The sequence below is a fragment of the Lygodium microphyllum genome, chromosome 27, assembly GCF_053477565.2.
Source record: "Lygodium microphyllum isolate KBCC chromosome 27, Lygodium_microphyllum_v1.1.10, whole genome shotgun sequence".
In the NCBI taxonomy this organism is placed as follows: Eukaryota; Viridiplantae; Streptophyta; class Polypodiopsida; order Schizaeales; family Lygodiaceae; genus Lygodium; species Lygodium microphyllum.
This window is the reverse complement of record NC_141161.1, coordinates 99379185-99396190: the sequence shown is the minus strand read 5'-3', so window position 1 is coordinate 99396190 and position 17006 is coordinate 99379185. Positions and strand designations below refer to the sequence as shown.

Here is a 17006-nt window from a genome sequence, read left to right as displayed (position 1 = left end):
TACTGATCACAATCACAGGATGTCTCACTCTAAAAATATACGGAAAAATCTACATGTCGTCAAATTTAGTGCAATGGATCTCACAAAAGGAAATCAAGACATACTCTATTGAACCCACAAGGCGAAGAGTAGTGGAGATGGTCTGTCTCTTTGAAAAGTATCTGTCCACGAGCATGCTCATGATACAAACCCACCCCTGGTACATCTTGTAGATGAAGTGGAGATTGCAGCACCTGTCCATATGCAATGGATATTCTTCTTAGAGCACTTCATGAAAACCTTGAAAGGCTTTGTGCGACAATAAGCTTGGGTAGAAGGTAGCATAGCTAAATGTTGGCTGGTGTCTGAGGCGTTAGTGCATATCTCACAATGACTACCAATGGTGGATTCAAACAACAATATACTATGGTCACTGAAGGATGATGATAGACTGACCGAAGATGTGGTGGTTGGAAATGGGATAGAAAAAAGGATGGATTCTACAATGGAGAAAAAAGTGAATCATTTTTTTATGTTGCACCATGCCTCCACAAAGATGTGGCTCACTAGGTATGAGCAAGCCTAGAAAAATCGAAAAGAAGCGCGATCCAAATTTTGACGTAGTATACACCATCGACCAATTCGATATCCCAAGGGCATGGAGGAGATGCCGTGGTTTATGTCTATGCGATGTTTGTATGAAGCTTTGATCGCAACCTCTCGCAAAGGGGTGGAGGTCTCTACTGAGAAGTGAAATTTCTTGAGAAGATGTAGTCCAAAGGTGACCATATGTTTTATAAGCTGCCATATCTATATTTTATATAAAACAACTAAGTAGTCGTTTCAATGTGCAATACAAAATATACAATGCGACCTAGTCGCGCAGATGACATTTCAGTGTGGAGCATATCGACAAAATGCACTCCACAAAGGATTATGGTGTCATGGCAAAGTTCAAGCAAGAGAGTCAACAGCGAGCCACGGATCCAAACATTGTTATAGAAGAAACGGAGTATTTTGGAAATATACAAAGTATTATCACATTGGATTATTGTAGCTTCTCCATGATTCTATTCGATGTGTAATGGTTCAAAGTGATACTGGAAAGAGCCAGGGCAATTTTTTGACGAGATCTATCTAGATTTCTTAAAATAGATTTCTCAAAATAGATTCTAAAAAAAGATGGACGAATTTGCATGACACGTTTGTATTGCTAGCCCATTGTAAACAGATGCATAAACTCATGTTTTTTAAAATTGTATCACATGGTATATGTCACAAATGTTAAATCTCTCTTGTATGATATTTTAAATAATTAATTTTCTATCCAAACGCCCGACAACCTCGATAGTGGTATGTTGTACCTTAGCTCCCCGAAGTGCGAGAGTATATGATGAAAGTAATGTTCCTAGCATAGTTGAGAATATTATACAGATAGAGGGGTCGATATTGCAAGGGGCTAAGAATTCTTTGAGGAACGAGGTGGACTCATCCTTTTGTGATGACCTTTCTATCGACCTTCTAGTGTATGCGAGGTTGTGTCAGAAGATTAACATCAAACCATAGGCTACGTCATACTATGAGCATCCACCTACTCAACTTATTAATGAATCACTTATAATGATACTCTAGAATATACATTTTAAGTAATATCATTTTTTTAAGAGTTATATTACCGTGCTTTACTTGAATCTTTATATGGATTATGCTAATATCAATTTTTATATGTGCACATGACCTTTGTGGATATTTGGACAACACGATTAGTCTAGGAATGAGTGAAAGAAGCTACAGGAGATCCTCACACAGATGTCTCCAGATCAAATGGCTCGATTTAGAGATATAGCGGACCTGAAGCTCCCTGGGACACCATTAGGCGGTTCCGTTAGATCTACTTTGGCACACTTTGATGCTTCAGTTTCTAGTAGATGAGGTCGATGCTCGAGATGGAGGGAGTGATTCTAGGGGATGTTGCAGAGACATGGATGCGATGAGCCCATGGTTAGCTCAAGATACAAGTTCTACTTCTTGCTCTCATAACGGTTCGAGAGAGGATGGCTCAGGTGGTTGTTGTGGAGGTACCAATGCAGTGTCTATCTCGTCACTCTATTGGACTTGCGTCACTCCGAGAGACATCACCCCCATCGATACACCAAATGTACAAGTGTCTCCTAAATATTCCCACGAGAAAAATCGCAGGTGAGAGATGACACATCTTAGACATACCCCAAAGGAATATCAATACCTTATAGATGATAGGACATGAGCCATTATCATGAATAATGAGGAGAGGAGGGTGATGAATCGTATGAGAGTGTTATGAAAATAAGTTTTTTGGCATGTCTTGGATCATTGGAAGAACATACCAAAGGGGAGCAAAGACTACATAGTAGCATCTATACATAAGGAGTTTCCAATACCCACCCTAGCAGATAGGTTCTCCACAGACTAGATGATGGAGTGCATGCATGTATACATGTTACATAGACGATCGGACGCAAGCAAAGCACTTAAGAGTGGGGCCTCAAAGCTCGAGTGGCTTGACGCAGATGACTGGCGTCAACTCAAGGAGGAGGCTATAAATTCTCCAAGACGTTGGAGACAACAGTGGGAGGGAGCGAGGGCACATCTGGAGACAGGAGTGGTCTATCATCTTAGGAGCGGCGACCACAGAACTTATATGGAGGACTTTATAAGTTTTTCTTTTGCTCTTCGCACTTATTTTTTTGCAATATCGCTTGTACTAACAATCGTGAATAAAACAATTGTATTTTATTTTCTTTGCACCACTCCATTATAAACTATGATCCCACTGGTCTAAAGACTCAATATACAGAGAGACATGGTCTCATTGCATTGATCGATAGATTGTATACATGTGGTAACCCGGTAAGTCACTCATCTTTCTTATCCATAGTTACTAATTTTAATTAAAATGCATTATTATATGGTGGACTGATGTGTAGTTGTTTTTTTTTTTACAGAGTCCGTTCGATGCTCCTTTTTGCGGCGGGACAAGCTTTTAGATGGCAAGGATCTATAGCTCGCGCTAGGATCCGTGGAGCACACATCCTCTTCTTTTTTGGTCCTGTGATTTATGTAGGCATTTTCTATGCACTATGTTAGTATCATACTTTATATCTTGCCATGATTCCATGAGTGCTTTCATTAAGTAATCTTGTATTTATTTTATGTATCAGTCTTGTGGATTCAAGTACACTTTATCTTTATTTTGACAACCATTGTACACCTTACTATAACCCTTTTGTATAGCCCAAATACCGCGCATAGTGCTACAAGCTATCCTTCCACATATTTTTTTTCTTTATAACCATCACTAATAGCGTCATAAATTTATTGCACACATCTCTATTAGCATCGCAATTTGCATTGCAAAATGTCGCTATTTATGTCGCTAGAGATGCCGATAACAATGGTTCTATGGCATCGCTAACACCAACGTGTTTAGCGATGACGGGGATAATTTTTTTTTAAATATTTTTGTCGCTTTGAACGTAAATATGATGCCTATATCTTGTAGTGGTTGCCTCCTTATTTCCCTCACTACACTCTTCCTTCATGGAAGTATCTCTTACTTGGTATATAGCCTGGTATATAACCATCAAACAAAAACGGCCAACTATAGCCACTACCTACCATGCCCTGCATTTGTCATATAAAAAGGTGCTTCATAAAAAGAGTCCCCCTCTTGGAGTTTCCCTAATCAAAGAATAATAAGGTATGGAATTAAAGACATATCCTCAGATGAACGAATGGGGAGAGAATGAAAGGAAACTAAGTTCGTAACAACGAGAAATTTTCCCATTTGATTTGGGAGTCTGCATGTCTCAAACTCCCTTCATTTTCCCTTGTCATTTTCAATCCTTACACGAGGCTATTAGTAAAAAGAAACCTACTACTGAAGTCTTCCACGTTGTGGGGGAAAGGGAGTATTGTCTTTCACCCAAAAGCCCAAAGGCATTGCTGACTTGCTAAAGTCTCTCTAGAACACTCTTTTTAACACTAGGCATAGGGTAGTAGGCAAATATTAAAATATTTGACTTTAACAGTATTCAAATGGACATTTGAGCTCAATTCCCACACAAACCATATAAAGTTTCTATTTAGGTGGACCTAACATTATATTAAAATATTAAAATATTTGACTTTAACATAGTTCAAATGGACATTTGAGTTCAATTCCCACACAAACCATATAAAGTTTCTATTTAGGTGGACCTAACAAATCTCCCAAGGAACCTATGACCTAATGTTAAAAACTATTATTACCCCTCTAGGGAGGATGCTAGGATAAAGATCAACAATGTCATCGACCCTCACTAGTGTCCCCACAAGTACTAATAGAAATGAGTTTTACCAAAGGCTCCCAAACTTTTTGTTGATCTTTGATACAAATAAAAATGTGCTTACTAAGAAACCCCTAACTTACAAAAATTACCAAAGATATACTTTAAATGTTTAAAGGTAGGACATTTTTAAAGTGATTTCCCGTAACTCAAGCCCAAATAGACGACAAGAAATAAAAAAGATAAAGAAACTTATAATGAAGGATTTCAAATATTCAATAAAAAATGAAAAAAGGTTGTGCCCAAAAATTACAATTCTAATCAAGTGAGCAATGAAAATCAACCAATTATGACACATATACCCCTCTCTAATGGATTTTTTCAATAAATCGGTAGAACCTAAGCCAATGAAAGGAAACCAAAAGAAAATAAATGTGAATTTGATTCGAATGATGAAGTCGCTTTGAACATCCGTATGAGGCCTGTATCTTGTAATGGTTGCCTCCTTATTTCCCTCACCATACTCTCCCTTCATAGAAGTCTCTTACTTGGTATGCAACCATCAAACAAAAACGGCCAACTATGGCCACTACCTACCATGCCCTGCATTCAGCATATAAAAAGGTGCTTCACAAAAAGAGCCCCCTCTTGGAGTTTCCCCTATCAAAGAACAATAAGGAATGGAATTAAAGAGGTATCCTCAAAGAAAAGAATTGGGAGAGAACAAAAGAAAACCAAGTCTGTAATAACGAGAAATTTTCCCATTTGATTTGAGTATGCATGTCTCAAACTCCCTTCATTTTCTCTTATCATTTTCAATCCTTATACAAGGCTATTAGGAAAAAGAAACCTACTTTTGGAGTCTCCCTCTTTGTTTGGGGGGGGAGGGGGGGGTGCATTGTCATTCACCCAAAAGCATAAGGCATTGCTGGCTCGCTAGAGTCTCTCTACAACACTCTTTTTAACACTAGCTTATACAATAACTCACATTCTTTTAGAAATAATCTCTGCCAAAATCAAGGTCAAAATGGAGAAAGCCAATACTGAGGCCCAAGCATCGAAGGATGCAGATTACAAGTTCTACAAGCAAAACTCAACCTATTAAGTAGAATCATCCACCCTCGATTGAGACAATGCAAAATGAAAGAGCCTAAAGCCAATCAACACATTGAGGCTTCCACAAATAAGTCAAATAATGAGCAAAGAGGCCAATTGCTACTTGCGAGCAAAAGCACATCAATTGGATGCTAGTGAAGCACAGCTATAAAACAAAAAGATAAGTGGCAGTGAAGTAATTCCCCCTCTAATTGTATACACTCCCAATCTTAAACTTTGGAATTTGGAATATGAAAAAAAAGAGCCATGGTAGACTAGCGCCACTGTAGCCAGCCTATAATGGAATATATGAAAACTTGGATTAAAAAGAGTTGAAAATATCAAAACTATCATGTTGTTAAAATGATTTACCTTTCCAATAACTTATTTTTCTTATTCGAAAATAATAAGACGGCCTTGAAGGTACTAGGCGTAGGGTAGTAGGCAAATATTAAAATATTTGCCTTTAACACGGTTCAAATGGACATTTGAGTTCAATTCCCACACAAACCATATAAAGTTTTTATTTGGGTCGACCTAACAAACCTCCCAAGGAACCTATGACCTAATGTTGAAAACTATTATTACCTCTTTAGGGAGCATGCTAGAATAAAGATCAACCAATGTCATCAACCCTCGCTAGTGTCCCCACAAGTACTAATAGAAATGAGTTTTACCAAAGGTGCCCAAACTTTTTGTTCATCTTTGATACAAATAAAAATGTGCTTACTAAGAAACCCCTAACTTACAAAAACTACCAAAGATATACTTTGTTGCTGAGGATTTTCATAGGGTGAAAGATAAAGCCTCAAAGGTATTTCATTAAGGGTGAAGCAATTGCAAAAAGTGAGAAAATGGCTTGGGAAATTTGTATATTGCCATCGACTTGTCGATGTATATGCATGGATTGGATACACATGGTCCAACAATTAGAAAGGGGCGACAATAAGAGAGACAAGGCTTGATAGATTGTACATATCTTCAGGTTTGCTCTCCCATTTCAATTATAAATAAATAGGAAGTATTGAAACAAGCCATGATGCAGGAAGAGCAACCTACCAACAACACACTGGAAAAAGTAATACATATTACAGGGACAGGCGGAGCCTTTACATGCAAATCCTAACCATCATTATACGTACCGACAATGGCAAGGCACTAACCATCTGCACTGGCTTGCTTGAATATCGCCCTTCGATTTTCCATTCACGGCCTCCTCTATCGATTTGATGCGTCGCCTCCTCCTTCCAAAGGAAGGCCAAAATTAGCCAACGTAGATACTAATTCTTCCAAAAACCCTGCTTGCTAATTTACTTGCAAGCCATGCAGCAGCTAACTATACCTCAAAGCATTTACACGCCTCGGTAAGGTCGATCGCCAGAACATCCAAACCGACAACTGTCATCTCGGCGACAGCCATCCGGATGGATCAGTACATCTGCAAATATCTGTCTCTGGAAATATTCCTGTTTTTGAATCAAGCCATCCGGATAGATCAGTACATCTGCAAATTTCAGTGACAGAGTAGCTGTGCTCGGTAAGGTCGATCGCTCGTTGCTCTGGCCAGGAAACATCGATGTGCATAGCACAGCTCTGCCTTTTGCCTCATCACTTCAAACTCGAGAATCGAGCTTTTCAATATTAATTACAGCGCGCGGAGAGAGACAGAGAGAGATGCAAAAACTCTTCTGATTCCGTGCTACACGTTTCGAAAAGAGACATGCATCGTACGAGTTGACACGTTTTCAAAACGCATGCATGGTAAACTGAATAACAGTCCCTCGGGCTTTTATTAGACTAATTAATCATACGTGTAAATTAAATGTAATCTCAAACGATAAACCACAGAGACAAAGTGTGTGTGTGTACGCACGCGCACACACGTGTGTGTGTGAGTACTGTTTTCTTTTGAGATCCATGCAAGGTTTACAAGGTTTACATATATGGACTTTGCAACTACAAGTCAATACGTTCTCATTTCTCATGATGTCATGTATGAAATAGTAATTGATCTCTATCTTTTTCATAAGTTTAACTTGTAGTCTCAAATGATAACCATTGGAAGTTGTGGCAGATGTCATTTTGCAATATCCAACATATGTCATTTTGCACTATCGCGTTACAAACCATCCAATTAGGAGATCTCTAGCTCTTTCATAAGCTAAACATATAATATCACAAAAGTGGACAAAGTGGCACACATTATTTTGAGGTATCATTGCAAAGCGTATAAGGCTATGCCTTGCTCACTTCACATTTTTGGGAGACAAAGGAAGCAATAGCATAACACAGTTATATCCCTATGCTTGCAAAATATATAATAAATAACACACTTCATGTCCAACAAATGGCACACTTCATGCATAATAATGCACATTTTAAAGCTAGTTGAATATATGTCACAAATTTTCAAACTAATTTAAATATAAGTTTTGTGTTAGACGTCAAACATTTCCTATTTTCTGCATCTACACTTTTGTAAAAATCTTCAAACAATGCATCCTTTAGTGTCACTCTATTCACCCCTCATTGTCAATTGAGCTTTGGGCAAAAATGGATCACTTTGATGCTAGTCATGCCTTCACTATGAAATTTTGGGTAGTGCAAAATCTTTGCTTTGCTCAAAAAACATGTAAATAGCTCTACATCACATTGCACTAGTATACATCTTGCCACATTTGAGTAAAGCACAAGCGCTCTCGGTTTTGGAAAGTATCTAAGGAGGTGTTTAGAACAATAAGCACAATCACACTCAAATTATCCAAATGTGATTGCTTTTGAACTCCATTGCCCTATTTTCTACTGTAGTAAGCTCAATAGAATAATGTAAATCCATTATGGACATGCTTGAGGACAAAAAATGTTCCAAGAGAGTATGTACCAGTAACTCAATAAATAAATATTTGACGAAGGAAGAAAGGAGAATAATTCTCCAAATATCCACCCAATATTTATGAAAATTTGGAGATCAAGTATGGATTCTCATTGCATAAGAGCATTATCACTAAATATACAACAAATGAAGCGAATATTGTACAGGTAAAGCCACCATATCTTTAGATTTACATTCTGGCACTTACCATTCCCAATTGGCGCGCTTGTCCATCTATATGTTGATCACATCATTAGCTTCATTTTAACCACAATGTTACTATGAAATGATCCATCATGATTAGATTGTAAGAATTACATCACACAACAAACAAAATCTAGCTAAGGATTAGAGATTACAAAGTAAATATGAGAGGAACAAAAACTTCTTTAATTCCAAATAAACTAATACAAAGATGACTCTCCCCACTAGTGTGCTTCCATTGTGAAGCTTAGACTAGTTCTAAGATCATTTGGATAGAAGGAACTCTCTAAAGAGTAATTCTTTTCTTTCCCTCTAAAGAATATTGGGAGGCTCTTATTGTATCTAGGGTACAGTGGTTGTAAGAGGTCTTTGTCGTAGCATACTCCTCATCAACACGAATATGAAAATCCACTTTTCCCTTACACTGGCTTATATCCCTATGGAGTTTCGTTAGGAAATGTAAGATAGAAAAGAAACTTGTATAGATTGATTTTCTTAGCATAATATTTGTTTTGAAGGATTGGATACCAAAATACAATATAAAACACACTTGGATAAACATACAATGTAGTCAGACACATTTAGAGTTGAATATATAATGTGGTTAGGTACCCTTAGAGATGGAAAAGACTAATTTAGGGCAAGAGGGTCCAACTTTGGGGCCAAAATTAGAGCACTCTACTAATGTGGCACTTGGGAGAAGTAGTGGAAATAAAGTGGTTATATAACTACCTCTATAGGATCTGAGGCACCACATTATGAGGTTCTGCAAAGCTAGATTAATTTGAAGGCATTTTAATACAAAATAGAGTATAAAAAATGGGTATTTGAACTTACAATGTGATTGGCTACCTTTTGAGATAAATAAAATGTTTTGTACAAAATTAAAAAATCATTTTTTGCCAAAATAAAATGCAACTTGTTGTTATCACACTTTTTGAGGAGTGGTGGATCCCACCTTGGAGGATAAAAGGACTTGTTACCAAGGTGAAAACAAAGGGAGATCTCTTTCTTTTGGGGTGGGTTCCACCACAAAAAGTAGGCTGGAACCTTGGAATGTAAGGGGTCTAAGGAACAAAAAGGAACTCAATGATGACTATACTCAATGGACTAATCCAGGTCTAAGGTTTCCTAATCAATTCCTTATGAGACCCTTTGGGAGTCCATCTTAACCCTTCTAAGCTAGACTAGGTAGCACCAAGGATATAGTTGGATTTTTGAGGTTACATGGTAAATGTTTGGTTGATGTTGGAAACAAGGATTAGTATGATTCCAACCTAGAAGTACCATTGAGAACTTTCTTTTGATATCTCTATGGTTAGTGTCTGCATGGATCTTGGTATGCAATCATCATTGAAGGGTTTGAGGAGAAAATGTTTAGGTAATGTCTAATATGGGAGGTCTTAGAATGGTTGTGTGTGTGCTCAAGGAGAAGTGGGAGTGGATATGTTGTGCCTATGTGGGATTCTAAAAAATGGTTTGAAGAGAGCATGTGAAAAGGCCACATGTATATGGAAGACACCACCTTATAGTTAAGTAGGTAGCTGCAATTTTTTTTAGTGAGGAGGGGTAATCCTTTTGTTGACATTAAGTAATGGCCAAGGGGGTGGCCTATGGGAAGCTACCACTACAGCTACATCCCACTACCAACAACACCCTCCTATTGCAGTCCACAACCCATGTATAGGCAAGATTTGACAAGGATGCATTGCATTTGCTAGTTGAAGATGTCCCATGGGACTAGAAAATATATATATCAATTTGAGTATGCTTGTGGCTAAATATTGCAAATACAAATCCCTTGCCAAAGCAATCTTGGTGTTAGAAGGGATGCTCTAGTGAATAATAATGAAGGGAAGATATGTAGTTTTTTGTAGGACTAGCTAAATGCCACCTACCTATATTTCTCTTAACACACTTGGTAGCTCTATTGTAGTGTCATGTCCTTCCACTCAAAAACTTTCCTATATTTCCTATTTGTACCATATTTACAATCACAAAGGTTTGATTAAATTGCAACCTTTTCGAACTCCATGCCTACCTTAGGAGGAGATATATAAAGACTTTATGTGATCGCTACTATAATTCAAAACTAGCATGCATGAGTCTAAAAATGGTAATACATCTATGAAAAATATTGTAAACTAATTAAAATCACTATTTATTTGCAATTTTGATTTACTATGTTTATTTATGTCAGAATACATTTATACTAAGAATGGAGATCTTAATTAATATATTTTAATGGATCATGGATAGAAAATGATTGTGGTGATATAATTAGTAGTTATGGAGGTTTTAGGAACGCATATGTTAAATGGTCAGCAAAAATGGGCACATATGTACATGCCATGGATTAGATGCTAGCAAGTAGATACTCTAGATCGTGCTATAAGACAACAATATGCTTGAGATCCATATCTATAACAATTCAGAATATGCTTTTGTGGATGTAAGACTTCTTTATTGGGTTTGGCTTTATCTTCCTCTTGATTTAGTGGAGCTAGTGGTGGCTAGTGTTTATTCTTGTACTAGCTAGAGAACAACAATTTTTGTGCAACAAATGCTACATGAGGTTTTGATATCATGGTGAGGCTATGACACACAAACTTGGCATTAAATCCTCATTATAGATGCCCTGAGGCAGGATGCACAAATTGCACATCAATGCCAAGTTATCCAATAGAATAAGAGATTAGGAGAGCTAGATGTATTCCTTTTGCTTATGAACATACATGAAGTGATATTTGTACATATGGATCATTGCTTTTTTATTCACATTGGTGGCTGCATCAATAAAGGCAACCAACAAAAAGGTTAGAGATATAGAGGTAGTTATTGTCACTATCACAACTATTGACAACATGGCATACTAGGCCCACAAACTACTAAGATGGCCAAGTGAGTAGTGGTTGACTTGGTGGAATCAAATACTGATGGGGCATGTGGATGTAGGCACAATTAAAGTGGGAAAAGAGGAAACCATGTGAGTAGATGATGTGGCACAGGGATCACTTGAGTTGATAGCTATAACCAACACATCTTGTTGAAGATTTTTCCATTGTTTTGGATAGAGATATCACATAAGAACTTGAATGTTGATATGGATCTTGCAAATCTTGTTATTGACATGAACATATATAGCAATAGACTAGAATCTCCTATGACTTTGAGAAGAAGGGCTCCAATGGAAGTCTTAGACAACAATCGCCAACATGGCGAGGATATACTCTATTACAAAAGTAACGTGCTAGAGGAATTTCATACTAGACGGATGGAATTTTTTGGGTATCACATAGATTCTTGACTTCTTAATGTCTAGTTGTCTTTGTTATGATATTGCTTCTCAATACATTGGAAAATATGAGTATATGCACAACTTAAGGAAAACATAGAGGCTACATGACATTTCTAAGTCATCATAGGTTGAGAAAATAGCAAAAATAGTTCATTCTCTCACCAAAGGGAGAGACCTATACAAACTGCAACACATCTTTCATGTCTATGATCTTCCTCCCGAAAATGCCCTTAGAATCTAGTCAAGGTTTTCTAAAGTAATTTGACCATTACGCCATATAAGAAGGATCTATTACAATCTATGAAATGTGGAAATGCACTAGTCAGGTACTCTCTATGTTCAAGTCTTTCATACCTTCCCAAGATGTAGAGAAGAAAGGAAGTTCTTATTGGGTCCAAGACAGTTACTCTTCTTTTAGAGAGTAAATCCTTAGAATGACTTAAGCTAAATACTAAGTATTATGGCATCCCTCTGATCATGGTAAGTTTGGCTAGCCCTTCCATGTTCTTAGCTCCTAAGCCTATGAGACAACCACTATAGCCAACATGACTCCTCAACTTCCAAGTTTAGAACAATTGAATATTTCATACACAAAAAAATGCAATTAGATACTTTAACATAGAGATAATGAGACTAATTTAATGTGCTCTTCAAAGAAAGCATTTATTAGGTGTTTCACAGAGCCTCTATTATTCCTAGTGTATCACTTATATTCATTAACACTAGAACATTATGATGACCATCTAATCTATATGCTTAACAATGGTTATTATGATGACCAACTATTTTCATGTAAATACTAATATGATTATTATGATGAATGTTTGATGTGCATGCTCAACAACTATATCAAAGCATCAATAAATGGCACCAAATCAAAGCTCTAAAAACCATCCATAATTGAGGAGAAGGTGGACATGTATTCATATTTTATAATATTGACTTGAAATGGATTATATGGAAAGGATTTGTAAAGAATAGGATTAGGGGGTCTTACACTGGGCACATGCGAATACCCGGTTACACTAATGGGGTATTTAAGGTGTACAAGGACCTGATTAGGGTACCATTTGTTATACAAATCTATCTCCTCACCTTCACCTTCAACTCCCATGGCTTCCCCTCTCTCTCTCCCCTCTTTCTCTCTCTCTCTTTAGGCCTTTCTCTCTCTTCCGCTAGTCTTTCTCTCTCCTCTACTCTCTTCTTCCCTCTTCTTTTACAATCTTCCTCTCTCTTCTCTCTCTTAGTTAGATTAGTTAGGTCTCCTTCATTACAGTTGGTATCAAAGCTTAGTTCTTGATCTTTCCTTTCTCTCTCCTTTCTCTCAAATCTAGTCTCATTTTCCAACAATTAACCCTACTTTTTAGGTACACATGCAGAGATGGCAACTTTCTTGGAAGACACACAGGAGCTATGGTAGGAGGCTTGGCCAAATATGGAGGCAAGGAGACAAAAATGGCAGCTCATTTTCAACCTTGAGACTTGTAGGGTGATGAAGAAGGATGTTGTGAAGTGGACATGCAGGGAGATGAGCTTTCATCATGGTGTATTAGCTTTAGATGTCGTATGCATCGAACTTCCTCTAGAATCACAAACAGAACTACCGTGTATGGGCCCTGCCTCATTACCATCAGTACAAAGCCCTTGTACATTGGCATGGAACCCTCTGCCGTCGCTATTTTGATAGCACAATCCAATGCACCAGAGTATGTATAGATCTAGTGAGGCTCCATTTTCATTTGACGATAGAAAGGATTTGATGATTTCAATGTACAATTTAATTCCTTTTAGATACTCTTTTTTTGTTCAGAAACTCATTGTGGTCATGTAGTAGAATAGGTGTATTAGCCATGGGAGAGAACCCGAAACATTGAATTCCTTTCTCCCTCACAAAGCGGCTATTAGTGGTAGCAGGAAAAATCTTGGGCTCCCTCAGTTCACCTCCAGCCCTCAAGACAGCCTCTTTCAACAGGTGCCACCATGGATTTGACTCATTTGCAGCAGTGATGAGAGGGATACCCTGACTAGATAGTAACAACTTCTTCTGAGTGAACCTGTAAGACAAGTTCCTTTAGGCAGGTGCCCATTCATACTCCATCCTCACATGCAAGGCTACTAGATCAAAAAAAGGAGAGACTCGCATATCAAATCCTGCCTCTGCTTTAGATGGTTGCATGTTCATGACAAATCTAGTGGGAGAAGGTGTGCCGGCCTTCAAGTACACACGATTGATGGATGTAGCCTCTCCTTTGCAGCATGGCCAGCCTTTACAATGTCAAATTGCGCTTGCCTGAAGCGGGTGATGTATTCGAAACTCTTCATCAAGTTTTCAAGGGCACTGCTATCATAGAGCTTGGAGCTCGTGTTGCTTTGATGACAAACCACCAGGGCATTCGCTCACCATTGAAGACATGGTAATGCGATCCAAGAGATGTTAAGCCTTCATCAAGCATGACATCGACATTGTGATCAGAGAAGACCGATGACTGAATGAAACTACCCTTGCCAGCTTTGTCAAGATGGTGTAATCTTTTGGGATGTTGAGGAGGGATCTAAGGGCGGATTTAGCATTCTGTATTTCATGCTCTCTTATCTCGAGAGATTCATCTAGGTTTGCCACATGCCATGCATCATCCAAAGTGTGATTTTCACAACTTGGTAACTCATGGGATGAATCCATGACTTTGAACTCAGATTCAATCTGACTCGGCAGTATTTTCTGATAATCTTTCATATGATTCTATTTTCACCATTCCCCCAGGTCTATCACATTCATACAAGATCTCTGCACCTTTATGGATTGATGTAAGAAACCATCTAGATGCTCAGTGCCTATTTTGAATGATCTCACTACACCTACTATCTTTTTTCTAGACTTTGCCTCCAGAGACCTCCCAAATCTTTTCTAACGACAATATCGTCATCTAGCAAGACAACCTTTTCAAGATTGGGAAATAAAGAGGCTAGGACATTGAGAAGAGTCTCATTTTTCATATTGACTAAACCCAAAGCAGGTAGGCTTGATTGTAGATCCTTTGTCTACTTCTATATATTCAGATAAGAGACATGTCCAGAACCCATGGCATAAATATTATTCACTTCAACAACCACATTAGTAGGTGTATTCTTCCTAAACCACATCTTCATTGTTGGATAGTTCAGGATATCTGTTAATATATGAAAAACATGCTTATAAGGTTCCTTAGCATAGAACACATTAGAATTTACAACAATAGAGGGTGCGAGCACATTTTTTGAGTAGACCACATAGTGAGAAAGTTCTGGATCCTCAAGCTTCCATTCATCACCATTGACTTGGTCAATCAACTAGTTAAAATGCCAAATAGTTAGTTGCAGTGAAAGACAATGGAGACCCCTTGGCATGGTTCTTGCTACAAGTCTATTAAGGGAGGCACCCTTCTCTTTCAGTGCTATGACCTCCTCTTCACTAGCTAATAGCAAAGCTTTCAACCTCTTCATTAAAGCCTCACATCTACTTTGTTGGCCCTTAGCTTTGGATAGAAGTCATCGAGAAACTTTGCTCTTCTCTATCACCCTGTTTAGCCAATCAACATCTGTCCTAGATTTAAGAAGCATTTCTTCAACTTTTCTGTGTGACTGCAAATTCATTGGGCTAGACTGGTCTTGCGTAGTTTGAACAAGAGAGATGAATTTTTCTAGCTCATTCTACAAATTAACAGTGGAAGACTTGCCTGTAAGCAATGTTCGTGCAAATACTCCATCATCTTTGACAAAGACTGGGCTGCAAGAAGAAGGGCAACCACAAATTTCTTGGAGAGGGCAGCCATTAACTCTTCCCCAAGCTTGAATAAAGTATGTCAATCCATTCTTGGTCTCTCTTTTACATCCAATTGTTGAGCTCAGCCACTTGATGAGAGAGATGGAAGAATTGTATGCCTTCTTGAAGCTTGAGAGTGCCAATTGAATTCCCATCCCCATCCCACACTCTTGAAATGCATGGCATGGCTGAATGCTCTTTAAATTTCTTTCCCCATTGGTCAATATTTTACTCTAATCCTTAACCATACTCTTGTCTTCATTCTTGACCGATAAGAGAGAAATTTTTAAGAAGGGTAAGTCATGCAATCAGTGAGTCACTGATTGCAGAGGTAACCCTTCCCCTATCCCATTTGCTTTTTGGTCATGCATCTCATGAAAAGCCCAAATCTTCAATTGAAATTGCATAGCATGCTGATTTCTTGAATTAAAAATCCCTGCCATGTATACATAGACCAGGCGAGTCGGGAGCAAAAGAGGGAACCCTGAAGCCCCCTCCCGATTAAGACCCTGAAGGGATGCACAACCCGGCCCGAGGGGAACTTTGCCCACCTCTCGGTGATCCAGAGCCCAAAATTTCTTGCAAGTGTAGGTACACTTGAAGGAATAGCCCGAGCCCAATCATTTACATTCCACAACCTTGTAGATGTATTGGTAATGAGATGTATCACTTGGGAATGTATGGTGGATGTATGCAGTGATGGGTTGGGTATGCAATCAAGAAATGGTCTCAGTAAGAGAACTATTGATGCAAATGATGTATGGCTCTATGTGGCATTGAGAACCACCATTGAGGCCCAGGATGTCTTGGAATAAGCACCTCAGCATTGGGATAATGTATGCTCATTGAAGGAGTTCTTGTAGGGTGTTGCAGACAGCCAGTCCCACACAATCAGCCCGCAAAAGTCAATAACAGCAAAGCCTTCTTGTGTGACTAAGTGCAGACCCCATAGCTTGATTTGAAGAGGAAAACGTTCCCTTCAGTTTGAGATAGAAATTCTCCCCATTCTGCCCTAAAATTTGGGAGATACGACCAATTTTGTGCTCAGAGGTATTGTGGGACAAACAACAGTCCTACAGAGTCAGCCCACAAAAGTCAACTACAGAAAAGCCTTGATCATTTAGTATCAAAGATATTTTTACCTAGCCTTGTAGAGGGGATTGAGAGCTTTAATGTGAATCAGAAAGTTTGGTGATCGGAGCTTCCTAGCTCAAGATATTGCCATTTCTGTAACAAGGGGTCTAGTGGACTGCACTTAGGATGGTAGGCCACAAGGGAAAAGCAAAGGCCCAAGAGGACTTCAGTGTGAAATAAGGGACTCCCATGCCTCAATGAGTGATCCTAGCTTAGCCTAAGAGGATTGTGAAGGCAGGTTTGAAGATGGTGCCCCCGACATGGACCACTTGGCTATGCTTAACCATACTCTATGCCAACATGAGACCTGTCATGCCG

The 17006-nt window shown here is 38.5% G+C and overlaps 1 protein-coding gene and 1 pseudogene across 1 annotated transcript; both read right to left on the bottom strand.

Annotated features, from left to right (window-relative positions):
• Positions 1-6733: 6733 nt before the first annotated feature.
• LOC148012647 (uncharacterized) lies at positions 6734-14489 on the bottom strand (annotated as a pseudogene).
• Positions 14490-14614: 125 nt separating this feature from the next.
• LOC148012646 (putative galacturonosyltransferase 3) lies at positions 14615-15564 on the bottom strand. The gene is made up of 3 exons (XM_087669181.1): positions 15469-15564; positions 14833-15082; positions 14615-14718 (listed from the first exon to the last, which is right to left on the bottom strand). Exons 1-3 carry the CDS (start codon positions 15562-15564, stop codon positions 14615-14617), a joined length of 450 nt encoding a protein of 149 aa, XP_087525307.1.
• Positions 15565-17006: the final 1442 nt, after the last annotated feature.

What these genes read in the sequence shown, in the direction of transcription:
- LOC148012646 (XM_087669181.1), bottom strand. Translation starts at nt 15,564, where the DNA reads ATGGCTGCCCTCTCCAAGAAATTTGTGGTTGCCCTTCTTCTTGCAGCC. An exon ending in TGCACGAACATTGCTTACAG is followed by an intron (nt 15,083 to 15,468) that starts GCAAGTCTTCCA and finishes CATTTTAACTAG; the next exon opens with TTGATTGACCAAGTCAATGG. An exon ending in GAATAATATTTATGCCATGG is followed by an intron (nt 14,719 to 14,832) that starts GTTCTGGACATG and finishes TCAATGTCCTAG; the next exon opens with CCTCTTTATTTCCCAATCTT.